The sequence below is a fragment of the Dasypus novemcinctus genome, chromosome 4, assembly GCF_030445035.2.
Source record: "Dasypus novemcinctus isolate mDasNov1 chromosome 4, mDasNov1.1.hap2, whole genome shotgun sequence".
NCBI classification, from domain to species: domain Eukaryota; kingdom Metazoa; phylum Chordata; class Mammalia; order Cingulata; family Dasypodidae; genus Dasypus; species Dasypus novemcinctus.
The window spans coordinates 166,233,336-166,249,907 of record NC_080676.1 but is presented as its reverse complement, the minus strand read 5'-3'; the positions used below and the strand labels follow the sequence as shown (position 1 = coordinate 166,249,907).

Here is a 16,572-nt window from a genome sequence, read left to right as displayed (position 1 = left end):
GGCCGCCCTCCCGGGGACCGCTTCTGAGCTCAGGACGGAGGCAGCTCTGGCTGCGGGGCCCGGGAGGAGAGTGCGCACGCCTGAGGTCCCGCCCCCGCCGCAGACTGGGCCACCCTGGGCGTCCAGGCGCCAGCACCCTGAGGAACGCGGGCTTGCCCTCCTGGTCAGGCCACCGCGTGACGCTGCTCTGGCTGCTCTGGCTGCTCTCGCCCTCTGCGCGGCAGCACCGCCTGCAGGACTGGTGCGCCTGGGGCCCCGGCAGCGGCTCGGGGGAGCGGCGCCCTCTGCGGCCGCACGAGAGCGCTCGCTCACCTCGCCACAGCGTCCCTGTCTTTGGCCCAGCGGCTGTTTATTAAATGCCCTCCAGGTGCTTGACGGAGGGATGGGAGCAACCCGCAGCTCCACCTGTGCAGGGGTGAGGACAGTGGCCTCCAGGGGCTCGCTGGACCCAGGGCTCCACCGCTGCTCTGCACAGATGGGGCAGAGAACATGTCACCTCCAGAGGCGGAGCAGACATCGCTGCCCAGGGCCCCAGGATGGAGGCGTGGAGTGTGGATTCGAGTGGGCTTACTGGTGTTCTGTTATGGAACTGTTGTGACCAGTAATGGAAGAAACTGTAGCACTGATGTGGAGAAGGTGGCCACAGGAGTTGCTGAGGGCAGGGAGAGGGAAGAAGAGGTGTGATGTGGGGGCATCTTGGGGACTTGAAGTTGTCCTGAATGACACTGGAGGGACAGATGCTGGACATTATATATCCTGCCGTAACCCACTGAATGTACGGGGGGAGAGTGTGAGCTACAGGGTAAACTGTTATCCACGTGGTGCAGCCGTGCTCCAATGTGCTCACCGAGTGTGATGAGTGTGCCACAAGGATGGGGGAGGTTGTTGGTGTGGGAGGAGTGGGGGGGTATATGGGAACCTCTCATGTTTATGTTTTTTAATGTAACATTCTTTATGATCAATTAACTTTAATTTTTAAAAAGTGCAAAAAAAACAACAATGCACACCTCACGTGTGACCAGCCAGGTGTGCCCCTTGGAGCCGCTGCCTGTGTCATCTCAATGACACAAGCTTGCCCTGGAGTGAGAGCCCAGAAGGCCCTGGGGGCGGGAGGGGGGTGGCGGGAGGAGCTGCTGATCCAGGCTGCTCCTGGCGGGTCACTGGCTCTGCCTCCGGCCAGCACACGCCGATTGGGAGACGAGAAGGACAGGGCCACGCCCGGGCTGCTGGCCGGGGCCTGGCAGCTGGGGGCCCGCCCTGCCTTCCCTGCCCTGCTGGGTCTGGTGGGCTCCTGGGCTGGGGCAGGGCCTGCTCGGAGCTGGGTCAAAAGCTGTGCCAGTGCCGGGCAGCGGGCGGGGGGAGCCCACCATGGAGGCGGAGGGACAGGGGCGCCGCCCAGGGCACACGCCTCCTGCCGGGAAGTGGCCGTGGCGCGGGCTCCCTGGGTACAGGGAGCCTAGTGATCCCTTTCCCACTTGACTAGCCGCTGGACGATGCGGAAACTGCCAGAACCAGGCGCTGAGCCGTGGGCACGCCCCCGCCCGTCTCTCCTTCCGCCAGCTCACATGCGTCCCTTCGGCCAGCCCCTGCCCCCCGGGGCACAGGAGAAACGGCTCGTCCCCCTCCTACAGCCTGGACCTGCTGGGCTACAGCAGGACGGCCTCCGGGGGAGGTGAGGGGACGCGGTCCCTGCTGTCGGTGAAGGCCGCGTTCCGCAGAGCTCCCCAGAGCGCTGGTCTGTGCCCTGTGACCTGGGCGGCCTTGAGTCGGCAGGGATCAGTGCTAAAAAGCACGGCCGCAGCCTCTCGCGGCCCGTGTCCCACCCTCCTGCGGCCGGGTTTCCTGGGCGCTCCACGCGGGCGTCCGCTCTTGTCCCTCCTGCGGCTGTTGTCCCTCCTGCGGCTCTCCAATGGCCTTTCCTCCTTGCCCCGCGGGGAAGTGGAGTCATGCACAACGCCCCGTGGGGTTCTCTCTCCTTTTCCTGCTGATTAGGAGCCCCGTCTCCGTGGAGGGAGGCCTGGCTGGCGGCACCTTTCAACTCGTGAACGCAGCTGCTGGGAACTTTCGTGAGGTGGTGTCTGTGGACGTGTCTTTATTCTCTTGGGCAAAATGGAGTCCAATTCTGGCTTATAAGATTGGTATGTTGAACATTTAAAGAAATTGCCCAGCAGAATTTCAAAATGGACGTATTTGACACACTCCTCCAACAGCGGGTGAGAATCGCAGTCCCTCCACGTTCTTGCCAGCACTCGGTCTTGCCTGAGTTTCTACTTTAGACACCGGGTGTGGAGCGCTGGCTTGTGTGCCTGCTGATGCTAGGCCCTTTTCAAGCCGTCCTGGCTTTATTCCTTTCAGGAAATGTCTATGCAAGCCTTTTGTCCATATTTCTATTGGATTTTTTTGCCTTCTCATTAGATTTGTAGGAGTTTCTGACGTATTCTGAATGCCAGTGCTTTGTCCACACAGGGATTGCTACTGTTTTCTCCAATCTGTGCTGCCTGTTCAGTATCTATTGGTAGCTTTAGATGAGCAGAAGTGTAAAGTTTTGATTCAGTCCAGTTTATCAGTTTTTTTTCTTTTATGGTTTGTGCCTTTTGTGCCTTCCCTGAGAAGCCTTTGCCTGCTCCCAAAGTGTGAAGATGGCCCCTGGGTTTTCTTCTAGTAGGTTTATAGTTTCAGTTTTTCACTGTGGGTCTTGTTCTTTAGAGATAGCCCGATTTTCCCACATCATTTGTTGAAAAGATAAACCTTTCCCCATTGATTACCTGAGTTCTTTATTGAGTATCAGTTCACTGAGTCAGTATGTGAGATTCTATTAATTCATTCTGTTGACGCATTTCTCTGTTCTTATGCCAGTACCACACTGGCTTGATAACTAACTTTATAGCAAGTCCAGAGTTGTGTTAATATTCCTTCAAAATATTGTTTCAGCTCTTTTCATTTTTATCTAATTTTAGAATAAACTTATAAATTTCTATCCAGAAAATTCCTGTTGGGATATTTATTGTAATTGTGCTGGATCTTTATTGAGAAGAATTGACATCATAACATTAAATCCTCCAATTCAAGATCATGGAATATCTCTCCATTTGTTTTGGCTTTTTAATTTTTTGTAATGTTTTATAGTTTTAAAAGTAGAGATCCTTACACATTTCTAATTAAATTTATTCATGAATATTTTTATACTATATTCTTCATATATAGAAATACAAATAGTTTTTGTATTGGTCTAGGTAAGTTCACTTTTCAATTGTGGTTGTTTTTGTTTTTCTAAGTACAGCATTTTGTCATCTGTGAATACAGACAATTTTGTTTCTTTTCCTATTTTTATGCCTTTTATTTATTCTTCGTGACTTATTTCGCTGGCTAAACTGGCAGGACAATGTTGAAAAGAAGGGAAAAGTGTTTGCCATTTCCCCACTAAGTACGATGTTGTCTGTAGGTTTCCTGTGAAGCCTATTTTCAGATTCAGGAAGTTCCTTCTGTTCTCGTTTGCAGAGAGGTGTCATAATGAGTGGGCATCGAACCTTGGCAAATGCCTTTTCTGTATCCATTGTTAATAATAAGTAATAATTGTTGTTAATATAATTAACAGTATTGCACATCATGCCGTGTATATTAGCCACAAGGGTGCTGATGCAAAAATACCAGAAATTGGTTGGTCTTTATAAAGAGTATTTATTTGGGGTAGGAGCTCACAGATACCAGGCCATAAAGCATAAATTACTTCCCTCACCAAAGTCTGTTTTTCACGTGTTGGAGCAAGATGGCTGCCGACGTCTGCGAGGGTTCAGGCTTCCTGGGTTCCTCTGGGCTCAGCTCCTCTGTTTCCTCCACAAGGTCAGCTGTAGACTATCGGCTGTCTCTCTCCCTGGGGTTCCAGCTTCAGCATCAAACTCCAACATCAAAACTCCAACATCAAAAACCCTCAACTCTGTCCTTTGCTGTACCTTTTATCTGTGATTCCCCACCCACCAAGGGGCAGGGACCTAACGCCCTAATGATGTGGCCAATCAAAACCCTAATCATAACTTAATCACATCCAGATAAAAACTAGATTACAAACATAATCCAGTATTTATTTTTGGAATTCATAACCATATCAAACTGCTACATCATGTAATAGATAATGTAATTGTAGTTATAAATGAATGTATTTATAAATACTATTTTTATATATCCATTGAAATAATCATAAGATTTTTCTTTTGTATTCTATTAACAAGGTAAATTGAACTATTTTATTTTCAAATGTTAAAACAACTGTTGGGGACTGAATCATGTTGTAAATAGGACCTTTGAAGAAGCTCTCAGTTAGGGGGCCCCCACTGAATGAGGGTGGGCCTTAACCCAATATGGCAGAGGAATCTGGACATGGAGGAGGCTGGAAGTCGATGGAACCCAGAAGAGAAAGGAGGAGATGCCGCCATGTCTGTCACCATGTGATGGAAGAGCCAGGGAACCCCAAAGGCTGCCGGCCAGCCAGAAGATGCCAACCCCAGAAGGAAGCAGGCCTTCTAGCACTGAAACTGGGGGCCAATAAATTCCCATTCTTTAGGCCAACCCATTGTGGGGTATTTGTTTCGGCAGCCAGGAAACTAAGACAGGTTTTGGTACCAAAAAATGGGATGGAGCTATGATGAATGCCTGAAAATGTGGAAACTGCTTTGGAACTGGGTAGGGAGCAGAACTGTGGAATAGAGTGAGGTGCTTGGCAGAAAAGGCTAGACTGCTCTGACGAGACCTTTGGAGAAATATGGATGCTGAAGGTCCTGCTGATGAGGCTGTAGAAGGAAGTGATGAATGTGCTATCGGAAGTTGGAAGAAAGGCGGGTCCTTGTTATGAAGTGGCAGAGAACTTGGTGAAATTGAGTTCTGATGTCTGAAAGAAGGCAGAACTTGAAAGTGATGTAGTTGGATATTTAGCTGAAGAGATTTCCAAGCTAAGTGAGGAAGATACAGCCTGGTTTCTCTCTGTAGCTTATAGAGAAATGCAAGAGGAAAAAGGTAAGCTGAGCCCTGAGCGCTTAAGCATTGGTGGTTTGGAAAGTTATGAGTCTATCCAGATAGTGTGCTCTGAGACTGCGGCCCCATGCAGCTCCATCAGGGGCCTCCCTGAGCTTCTGGGAAGTGAGTGCCCAGAGGATGGGGCTCCATGAGAGGGTTAATTCAACCACCTGTGCTGAACAGGGTGTGGCTGGCCACGGATCCAGTTGGCCATTGACGTGGAAGTCATGACTGGAAATGCAGTTATTCAGGAAGGGTCTTTGGAAAGTTCTCTTGTCTGATGGTTAAGACTCTGGTGAACTACACACAAAGCCAACAAGTTTTTGAAAAATGTGTATGGGCAGAACAACTGCAGCCTAGCCTGGAAAGGACAGAGAAGGGACGAGTTGAAGGAAGAATGACTTCAAGGGCAGAATCATGGAAGCTGAGGTCTGGATCAAAAAGAACTTTTCAGACCAAGAGAGCAGGCCCACCCACATGCATGGGAAGGGAGGTCCGCCCCTGCGTGGAGTTGGCAGGCCATTTGCCCAGCACTTGGAGGGGTGGGCTTTGTGCCCCATTGTTCAGGGGAGAGGGCCACCACCGCAGTGCGGGCAGATGGTGGTGCCTGTGCCCTGGCATTCGTGGACAGCCTGGCCCCCACTCCAGTCAGAGAGGGTGGGACCTTCACGCCAGAGTTTGGGAAGAGCACGGATGCTGCACAAGTGCTTGGGAAGCGTGGGGGTGCTGCCCCAGTGGGTGACTCCCAGACCTTGAAATCTAATGGAGTGTGCCCTGCTGGGTTTGGGACTTGTTTGGGAATGGTGGACACTGTTTCCCTCCCAGTTTCTCCCTTCTGGGATGAGATCTTTTTCCTATCCCTGTCCCTCCGTTTTGTATTGAAAGCAGATGACTTATTTCCTGGGTGTCACAGGCCCACAGAGGAGAATTTTGTTCCAGGACAGATCCCACCCATAATAAGTTTTTTTTAAATTGTATTATTATTATTAAAATAATATATATAGTTTTAAATTGTATTATTTTTATAATACATTTTTATTGTCTTTTTTCTTAAAGATACATAGATCACACAAAATGTTAGATTAAAAAATATAAGAGGTCCTGCATACCCCACTCCCCCCCAACTCCTTCCACACCAACAACCTCTTTTATCAGTGGCACATTCATTGCATTTGGTGAATACATTTTGGAGCGCTGCTGCACTGCATGGATTATAGTTTAGACTGTAGTTCACCATCTCCCCCCAGTCCATTCAGTGGGTTATGGTAAGATATATAATGTCCAGCATCTGTCCCTGCATCATCATTCAGGACAACTCCAAGTCCCGAAAATGCCCCATATCATACCTCTTCCTCCCTCTCCCTGCCCTCAGCAACTCCCATGGCCACTGTCTCCACATCAATGCTACAATTTCTTCCATTGCTGGAGTCACAATAGTTCCATAGTAGAATACCAGTAAGTCTTCTCTAAACCATATTCCTCCATCCTGTGGACCCTGGGATGGCAATGTCCACTCCACCTCTAAATCGAGAGGGGGCTTAGATCCCACATGGCTGATGGATGGAATTCTGTTTGCAGTTATAGACTCTCTTGGTTCCCTGTTGTGGTGGTTTGCCATCATCATCTCCTTGTTAGTGACCTGGGTAAGTCCAATGAACCAGAGAGTAGGAGTTGCAACTCTGCTGAGGCTCAGGGCCCAGCTGGCACATGGACAGTCCAGAGATTCAAGTCTCCTGAGCATACACCAACCCCAGCGCCTACCACAGGTTCAGTAAAAGTTTCTGAAGAGGCCTGTGTAGAGAGGACACATCTGAGTCCAACTCCATCACACTCAGAAGCACAAATTCCGAAGTGTCTCTTTAATCCCTAATAGTAAATAATTTGTGTCTTCTTTTATTTCTTGGTCAGTCTTGCTGATATTTTCAATTTTATTATGTTTTTCAAAGAGTCAGCTTTGGGCTTTTTCTTTTTTATTCTCTATTGTTTGTGTACTTTCTATTTCAATACTTTCTTTTTGTTTTTGTTATTTCCTTTATTATACTTTCTTTGGGTTGTATATGTTCTTCTTTATCTGGTTTCTGGGGGTAAATATTAGATAATTTATTTAAAATTTTTTTTCCTTTCTGATATAAGCATGTAGAGCTATAAAGCTCTCTAAGGACTGCTTTAGCTCATTCCACAAATTTTCGTATAATGTGCTTTCATTATCACTCAGTTTAAATTTTTTCTAATTTACCTTGTGATTTCTTCTTTGACCAATGGGTAGTTAAACTTGCAATGTTTGAGAATTTTATAGATGTCCTGTTTTTTAGTGTTTTCTATCTTAACCCTCTGTGATCAGATAGTAGATTCTGTACGATTTCAGTTTTTCCTTTTGTGTACTTCAGTTTGGATAATTTCTCTCTTCTGGTTTCCCAGTTCTTTTTGTAGATTGCCTGGATAGGTCCTAATCTCATCCAATAAGTTTATGAATACAGATATTGTACTTTTCAATTATAGGAATTCATGTGGGGTTTTTTTAGAGTTTTTTTTTTTAAGATTTATTTATTTATTTCTCTTCCCTTCGCCTCCCTCCCCCCAGTTGTCTGTTCTCTGTATCTATTTGCTGAGTGTTCTTCTTTGTCTGCTTCTGTTGTCAGCGGCACGGGAATCTGTGTTTGTTTTTGTTGCATCATCTTGCTGTGTCAGCTCTCCATGTGTGTGGCACCATTCCTGGGCATGTTGAACTTTCTTTCGCGCTGGGCAGCTCTCCTTACGGGGCGCACTCCTTGCGTGTGGGACTCCCGTATGTAGGGGACACCCCTGCATGGCAGGGCACTCCTTGTACACATCAGCACTGTGCATGGGCCAGCTCCACATGGGTTAAGGAGGCCTGGGGTTTGAACCGCGCACCTCCCATGTGGTAGACGGTCGCCCTAACCACTGGGCCAAGTCCACTTCCCCTTTTTAGAGTTTTTATATCTTTCCTAATATCTCCCTTTCCTTGGTAATTACACACATCTTTTCCTATAGATACTTATCATAGTTATTGCAGTTTTCAATCTGCTAATTCCAGTATTTGTGCTATCAGTCTATTTCTACTTACTGCTTTTACTCTTGATTATGGGTCACATTTACCTGCATTTTTACGTGTCTAGTAATTTTTATTGTATACTAGACATTGTGAATTATACATTGAAGAGATTATATATTCTGTTATCTTCCAGAGAATGTTAGGTACTCTTCTAGCAGAAATGGAAATTACTGACAGACCAGCCTAGCCTGTGGAGGCTTGGTTATGGACTTGGTTTTGATGGTCAAATTTGCCCTTAGTCCTAGGCAGTTGCCTCTATTCCTGGACATGGGCCTTTCTCCTAAGGTGCATCCCTTCTGCAGTTTCAGTGAAATGCCCAAAGCATCTCCCAAATCTCTCTAGTTTGGTGTAGTTTGAACTCCAAACTGTCTCTCTAACACTAAACATCTGCCTAAATCTCTGATCAGTTATTTTAGCCGCTCAGCTGTTGTTTATCTTTGCTTCCCTTGGAATCTTCTCCGTTCACGTGTACTTTGGGCATTAGACAAGGACCTCAGAGAAGTTAAAATGGATCCTGGGCCCCCTCTGAAAGTCTCCCCTTTCAAGGATGTCCCCCCTCGATTTCTAGCCATTCTGGAAGCCTCAAACTCTCACATCTGACTTCTCTGTCTTATCAGCTGCTGTTTTCCACTTGTGTCCCCTCCACTTGTCACGTGGGCTGGGAGTGTCCTCGGAGGAAAAGCCAGTTCAAGGTGGCTGCATTCGGGGGTCGTGCCCCTCCAACTTCCGCCTGCTTTCCGGCCTCTCTCCAGGACCTTCAAACAGTTGTCTGCATTTCATCCAGAGTTTACAACTCTCAGTAACAGGAGGATTCGTCAGAGAAACGTTTCTCCATCTTTACCAGAAGCTGAAAGTCAGGAGGCAAACACTTTTAACAGACACGCTCCGTGCAGGGTATGGAGTGTAACCCAGGTCTCCCCAGCCCTCCTCGGCCCGTGGGGACGGGTGGTATCGATGTCGCGATGTCGGCCCGCTTTCTGCTCATGTGGGAGCCGAGGCCCCAGCAAAGCCTCCACGGGAGGTGATTTGGGGTGCCCCAGAGAGCCTTACACACTCCTGGTCCAGACCCCCTCCCCGGGGCAGCCGCCCGTGCCTGCTCTCCCACGAGGTCACCGGTGGCCCCCTCCCCGACACTGGCCCGCATGGTCCTGGAAGGTGGCCGCCCTCCCCAGCCCGCTCTCCTCCAGGCTCCACGCCGGGTTTGTGTCTCAACCTGGCACCAGCTTTCCCGTCCTTTCCTTCCCTCTGCACCCCCTGCTCCAGGAGCCCCAGGCTACCTGGGCATAGACCCCTCCTCGTGGGTCCCCCGTGACGATGAGCTCACACAGCCGAGGTCTGCTGGCGGAGGCCCCTGGCTCACAGGCACCTAAACATTCAGCCCTACCCCTGGGTGACAGGTGACCTAAGGAGGACAGCCTGCCTGGGACCCCAGAGACGGGGCTCTGTCCACAGGGCAGAGAAACCCTCAGCAAACCCGTCAGGCACCCAGGCAGTAAGACGGCGTTCAGAGCTGGGGCCGTTGGCACCCAGGAGGGCTCCCTGGAGAGGCGCCGCATCAGCCGGGCCTCCCAGGGAGGGCAGCAATTTGGCCGGTGGATGTTGGAGCACAGGTTGCTAACGAGCACTTCCGTGTATTGTTTCTTGAGATGTGGGTGTCGTCTCGCTCTGGGGTTCGTCAAGGAGAGTGGGGGCCAGTGCGGCCCAGAGAGTGAGAGCAGCCGGATGGGGAGGATTGCGTGCCCGTGCCCCCCCGGAGGGCCTGGAGCGCAGTGGGTGCCCGTGCCACTCGTGCATCTCTTCTCAGGACATCTTGCTCATGCACTGTAGCAGTTTGATATGGTCATGAATTCCAAAAATAGAGACTGGATTATGCTTGTAATCCGGTCTGTACCTGGGCCTGACTGAGTTATGATTAGGGCGTTGGGTCCCTACCTCTTGCTGGGTGGGGACTCAGATAAAAGGCATGGCAAAGAACAGTGTTGGGGATTTCTGATGCTGGAGTTTGATGCTGAAGCCTTAAGCTGGAGCCCTGGGAAGTCAGCTCACAGAGGAAAGAGAAGCCAGCCCCAGGAAGAGAGGAACCCTGAGCCCGGGAAGAAGCAAGACCCTGGAAGGGAGGAACCCAGGAAGCCTGAGCCCTGGCAGATGTCGGCAGCCATCTTGCTCCAACACGTGGAAATAGACTTTGGTGAGGGAAGTAACTTATGCTTTGTGGCCTGGTATCTGTAAGCTCCTACCCCAAATAAATACCCTCTATAAAAATCAGCCAATTTCCGGTATTTTGCACCAGTAGCCCTCTGGCTGGCTAATGCACACATCACCTCTGCATCCGTTCTCCTTTCGTCCTAGACGTTCGGTGCTGCCGACTGGGAGGTTTTCCGCATTGGGGAGAGGCTCTTTCTCGCCGTCGCAAACAGTCACAGTTACGATGTTGAGATGCAAGTGCAGAAGGACTCCTACCTCATCAACTCTGTCATCTACGAGCTGAATGTCACCGCGCAGACATTCGTCAAATTCCAGGACATCCCCACTTGCAGGTAACCGAGCAAGACAAGCGGTTTTTGCGTTTTGCGAGGGGTCGGCTAGCCCATTTGGAGCCGTCCTCAGGGCACCTCCCGGGCTTACGAGGCAGGTTGGGTTCCCGAGCCAAGCACGTTGGGGGGGCGGGAGTGTGCACCTTGTGTGGAGAGGGGAAGCAGGCTCCGCAGGGAAGCGGCTCTTTGTGGCAGCCAGGGGCACAGGTGCAGACTGAGATTAGCTCTTCCCGCTGTGCTGAGGCCCCGCCCCTTGCGCCACCTCTGATTGTGACGCAAATCCTCCCGACAGCTCGAGGAGGCAGGGATCACGTGTCCAGGCAAGTGTGGGGTCAGGGGACACGGGGTGGGCCGGCCTCCGCCAGGGGTGTCACTGCAGACAGACCTGCCGGCGGCACCCAGCGGGATGTGTGGACGTCGCACTTGGGGTGCAGGGCCTGTCCCCATCGGCATGCCCACGAATGGACACTGCCATTTGGATCCCAGAGTGGGGAGCGCCCGGGCTGGGCTCTGGGCTGGCACCCGGGCCTGGCACCAGCCCTGCACCAGGCAGCGCCCACGCCTGTTCTTCCCCCTTGCTCACCCAGCGCACGCTCCCGGGCCCCTCCAAGGGTCTGGCGCTCGTCGCAGTTGGAGCGATTCAACAATGAAACCGTTAACCCTTCAGGGAAAAGAATCTCTAAGGGGAAAAACCCAGTCAAAGAACCATAAGGCCCTGACAACCACCACCGACTTCCCCACTGCACGTTGGTGCAGACGCAAAGAGAAAGCGCTGGGTCCCCCTGAGGGTGAGGTGCCCTCTGCCGAGGGCTGTGGAGGGGCGGGCGCGGGGCAGGCGCGGGTGCGGGCGAGGGGCGGGCGTGGAGCAGGGGCGGGGCGCGGGGTAGGGGCAGGCGTGGGCGAGGGGCAGGGGCGCTCTCCCCTCACCCCCGGGCCTCTGGACCATGTGGTCCACAAATGCTTACATGGTTTCTTTATTAATATGTCATGCACATAATTTTTTAAAATTAAGAAAAAAAACAAGTCTCAGAATAGGAGCCAAAGGGAAGGAGCAAAGCAGGTGCCTGGCTCTGAGGGGATGGGGGTCCCAGGGGGCAAGGCGGGCCTGGCACAGGAGCCGCCGTCCACGAAGTTGGGGGGCGCCACGAGCCATGGAGTAGAGGTCAGGAAATAGCCTAAAAAGGACTTCCATCAAAGAATAGAACGCAGGAGTCTTAAACCAAAGCTTGTAAGAAAGTGAGTTTGAGAACGGGCTTAGTGAGAAGTTGCTGGAGAGTGAAGTGTGGCTCGTGGCTTCACCCGGGAAGCAGCTGCCGCAGACGCCTTTGGTGTTTGAAACTTGGGCGGGTGCTTCCGAGAGGCAGGCACCCTGTGCGACTGCAGCCGCCTGGCGTCCGGGCAACGTGGCCTGAGTCCTCGCTCCTGCTCTTCCCGTGGTGAGAGGCAGGCACCCCCGTGCGACTGCAGCCACCTGGCTTCCGGGCAACGTGGCCTGAGTCCTCGCTCCAGCTCTTCCCGTGGTGAGAGGCAGGCACCCCGTGCGACTGCAGCCGCCTGGCCTCCGGGCAACGTGGCCTGAGTCCTCGCTCCAGCTCTTCCCGTGGTGAGAGGCAGGCACCCCCGTGCGACTGCAGCCACCTGGCCTCCGGGCAACGTGGCCTGAGTCCTCGCTCCAGCTCTTCCCGTGGTGAGAGGCAGGCACCCCCGTGCGACTGCAGCCGCCTGGCCTCCGGGCAACGTGGCCTGAGTCCTCGCTCCTGCTCTTCCCATGGTGAGAGGCAGGCACCCTGTGCGACTGCAGCCGCCTGGCCTCCGGGCAACATGGCCTGAGTCCTCGCTCCTGCTCTTCCCGTGGTGAGAGGCAGGCACCCCGTGCGACTGCAGCCGCCTGGCCTCCGGGCAACGTGGCCTGAGTCCTCGCTCCTGCTCTTCCCGTGGTGAGAGGCAGGCACCCCCGTGCGACTGCAGCCGCCTGGCCTCCGGGCAACGTGGCCTGAGTCCTCGCTCCTGCTCTTCCCATGGTGAGAGGCAGGCACCCTGTGCGACTGCAGCCGCCTGGCCTCCGGGCAACATGGCCTGAGTCCTCGCTCCTGCTCTTCCCGTGGTGAGAGGCAGGCACCCCGTGCGACTGCAGCCGCCTGGCCTCCGGGCAACGTGGCCTGAGTCCTCGCTCCTGCTCTTCCCGTGGTGAGAGGCAGGCACCCCCGTGCGACTGCAGCCGCCTGGCCTCCGGGCAACGTGGCCTGAGTCCTCGCTCCAGCTCTTCCCGTGGTAGTCACTTGGGGAACACACAAGGAGTCCGGGCGCGCGAGCTCACAGCAGCCAGACGCGCACTCCCGCCCGTAGCCGCTGCCCGCCCTGCCCGGGTGGGAGGCACTGCTGCCCCAGGGTGGCGGAGGGGCTTCGTGGCCGCTGCCAGCGTCACTGTGGAGAGAAACAGGAGGCCACAGCCCCCCGAGGGGCCTCGGTGCCCGGGCCGCAGCCCACGCCGCCTGCGCGGCGGAACCTTCGGGGTTTCTTTTCCTCGGGCTTTGGTTTCAGAATTCAGTTACGACTGAAGGAACAGGGCCGTGGACTCGCACCCCTGCCTGCTGCCGGTCGGTGCTGTTTGTCCCGGTCGGGGCGTCCCAGGGCGCCCTCCCTGATGAGTGGCCCCGTGGCCCCCACGCGGGGGCAGAAGCTTAGCAGGCCGGTCCTGGGCGTGCCTGAGGCCCCGTTCGGCTGGTGGAAGGAGGGAGCAGCCAAGGGGACCCCAGCGGCCGCCCCGCCCAAGTCCCTGACTCTTCTGGGGCCCCCACACATGCCCAGGCTCCTCTGTGAAGCCCAGGCTGTGGGGAACGGCTGGAGAGAGAGGGCGGCCCGTGGCCTGAATGGGTCGCGGCCCGAGGCCGCTGGACTCCACGGCGGCTCGGCTTTGGGGTCAGGCTGGCTCCGGCGAGCTGCACGGGGGTCCCGGGACCTGCGGTCACCAGAACGGCGTGAGGCCGAGGTGTGCCCTGGGCCTGCTCGGAGACAGGGACCCCAGGGCTTGGCCAGGCCACAGGGCTGTGCTGTCTCTGGAGCAGAGGCAGGACAGACCCTCATTCAGACAGACGGAGGCTCGTGTTTGCAAACAGAGCCAGCCGCCGCAGGCGGGTGAGGGTAGAGCCGCAGGAGCACGTCCTCGGGGCACGTCCCAGGGGACATCCTGGGGGACATCCTGGGGTACACATCCTGGGGAAGGCCAGCAGTTGAGGGGCGGCGCCTGGCAGCGCTGGGGCGGTGCAGACACAACAGGTGCCCATCCTTTCTCGATTCCCTCGGCCTCTCCTAAGCGAGCCGCCCGCTCCCGTTCCCGGCTCAGACCAGCTCAGCGTGCCCCCTCGAGGGGCCGGGCTGTGTGCCTGGCGAGCCTGGAGGTGGGCCGGCCCCCCGAGGCCTGGCGCCAGGCCGTGCTGACCCATGGGACCTCAGACCTGCCTACTTGTTTCTGCAGCGCTCTGGACTGGGAGTTTTTCTCCGTGGGAGAAGACTATTTCCTGGTGGTGGCAAATTCCTTCGATGGAAAGACCTTCTCTGTAAACAGTATTATCTACAGGTAAAGAGCTGCTGAAGCCAGCGTCCCCCCTGAGGTCCCCTCGCCTTGCAGGTGCCGCTGGCTCCGTCCTGCCCAGTGTGTCACCTGGGCAGGGCCACACCTGAGCAGAGGCCAGGCGCCCCTCGAGGTCCCAGCGACATGCCCGAGTCGTGCTCGCTCAGAACTTCGGGGTCTGTCTGGAGACACAGTGGGCAGACATAGTGATTCGAGAGCTTTCGCCCTGATTCTGGTGTGTCTCCAGTTTCCTTATGTCCTTGAGTAAGATTTTATAAGCCTTAAATAGCCACTGCACCAACATCATGCTCATCACGTTGATCTCTGCGAGTCTTTCAAGGATTGTGAACATAAATAATGCATGGCTTTTTTTTTGTTTCCATTTCCTGCTGCTCAATCCAACAATCATTTCTCGCATGTAGCCACTTAATGAAATTATCTTACCCATTCTAACGTTTTTTTTCCTTGAAGAGAGTTCTGTGAGGTTTCTAGGAATATAATTACACCTGAAAATAAAGGCAACTTTGCCTCTTTAGTGCGAATATTTTTACTGCTTAGTTAAGCTTAACTTAGATAGAAATTCCAGAACCTTCTTGACCGTTAGCAGGTCTGCGCTGCCTGACCTCAGTGAGAACGGTGGCTCTTGTCCGTGGTACGAGAGCCCATGCCCTCTAAGTGGCTCTGTTGGGGCGCTGGTGGCTCCTGGTGTGGCTTTTCCGTTAACCTTTGGTGACGAGACTCTCCTAATGCCACTTGAGGATGATGTACACGTATGTAATAAGGTGCTGGATTCTAACTGCTTATATTCCAGTTTTTGCATCTACAATAGGAAATGAGATTGCTCTGGGGTTTTCTTTTGGGGATTTCGCTTTACCCAGTTTGATACAAGGACTCACGTAACAAACATCCAGTCCAGAGCTCGCCAGCTGCCCCTCTGGACTGGAGGGTGTGAACATGGGATTTACCTGTTTTCTTTAAAGATTATATTAAATCCGGTGTTAAAACCACCTGGGCCTGGTGCTTTTCCAAAGGTGACTCTGACAGCTTTTTCCATTTTCTTGTGGTTACTGGTCTATCCAGGTTGTCCATCTCTTCTTGAGAACATTGTGTCCATATTCCTGGGGGCCGCGTTCTGGGGAGCGTAGGGAACCGCGGGTCCTGGGCGGGCAGATCCCCCTCTGGGCCTCAGTTTCCCTCTTTGCAAAACTGACAGCCTGGGGACTTGCTAAGTCCAGCGACGCGCTGCCCCTCGGCGCGCCTGGGAGGCAGGGGCAGGGGCCGTGGACGTGGCTCCACGCCTGGGCTCGCGAGCGGGGGCCCTGAGGCGAGCAGGCCCTGGGCGCCCCTCCCTCCCGGGGGCGGCCGGCGTCTCTGAGCTGCCCGTCTCTCTCCGCAGGTGGCAAGGGTACGAGGGCTTCGTGGCCGTGCACAGCCTGCCGACACTCGGCTGCAGGGACTGGGAGGCCTTCCACACGGCGGCCGGCTCCTTCCTCCTCTACTCCAGCGCCAAGGAGCCCCTGTCCAGGGTGCTGCGGCTGAGGACGCGCTAGGCCCCGCGTGGGCTGGGGCGTCGGCCGGGGGCTCTGGCTCGGCCGCTCGGGTCTGCGCGGGGCCGGCCCAGGCCGTGAGGCCTCAGCGCCGCCGCCGCCTCCTGCACCTCTGCCAGCGGCGCCCTCGTCAGCCCGCCGCTCCCTCCGCCGCCCTGGCCGCACCCCAGCCCGTCCACGAGGCCACGGCTGCTGAGCGGAGCCCTGGCTCCACTCGAGGGTCCCTCTGCCGCACATGCCATCAGTTTCTCGTCCTCCAGTTATTTTGCCTTAAAGGAAACGTTTATACCAAATTTTACCTCAGAAAACAGCGGGGGCCTGGGGACACGCGCCGGCAGCACCAGGCTGCGGCCGACCCCTGCTGGCCCCTCGCCGGCCAGGTCTGGGGTGCGGCTCCCCTGGCACCCGTGCATGTGGGAGGCCGCGCCACAGATGGCGAGCTGGAGCCCGTGCACGGGGCCCACGGCGCCTCCCGGCCTCAGGTGCCCGGGCTCACGTCCCGCGATGGCCCCGACACGGCGAGGGGCAGGGTCAGCGGCGCAGTGCGTGAGCTGCGTGGAAGTGGGGTGAGGGTGGGGGCTCCACCCTGGGGAGGGGAGCGGGCAGAGCCCCTGCGGCCCAGCGCCTGGGCTGCCGGGCGAGCCGGGACCTGGCCGCGTGCCCCCAGCTTCAGACCCAGCCGGGGCTCCCACCGGGGAGTCCTGCGCCAGGACGCGCTCCCCGAGCTCCCACTGCGCCCTGCTGCGGCGTTGAGCCCGCGGGGCCTCTGCGCTTCCACGGGCCGAAGGGGGCTCCACTCGTCCCCCCCACGTTAAACCCTGGCCAGGGGCGCGGGCTCTG

General features: G+C 54.8%; 1 protein-coding gene across 1 annotated transcript in view; it reads left to right on the top strand.

Moving 5' to 3' along the window:
• Positions 1-16,087, top strand: part of TSPEAR (thrombospondin type laminin G domain and EAR repeats) — a 53,878-nt gene extending 37,791 nt beyond the window's left edge. The window contains exons 12-14 of the mRNA XM_004467828.3: positions 10,430-10,617; positions 14,090-14,191; positions 15,582-16,087. Of these exons, the coding sequence (XP_004467885.2) occupies positions 10,430-10,617; positions 14,090-14,191; positions 15,582-15,735 (444 nt within the window). The 3' untranslated portion in view covers positions 15,736-16,087. The remainder of the gene's footprint in view (positions 1-10,429; positions 10,618-14,089; positions 14,192-15,581) is intronic.
• Positions 16,088-16,572: the final 485 nt, after the last annotated feature.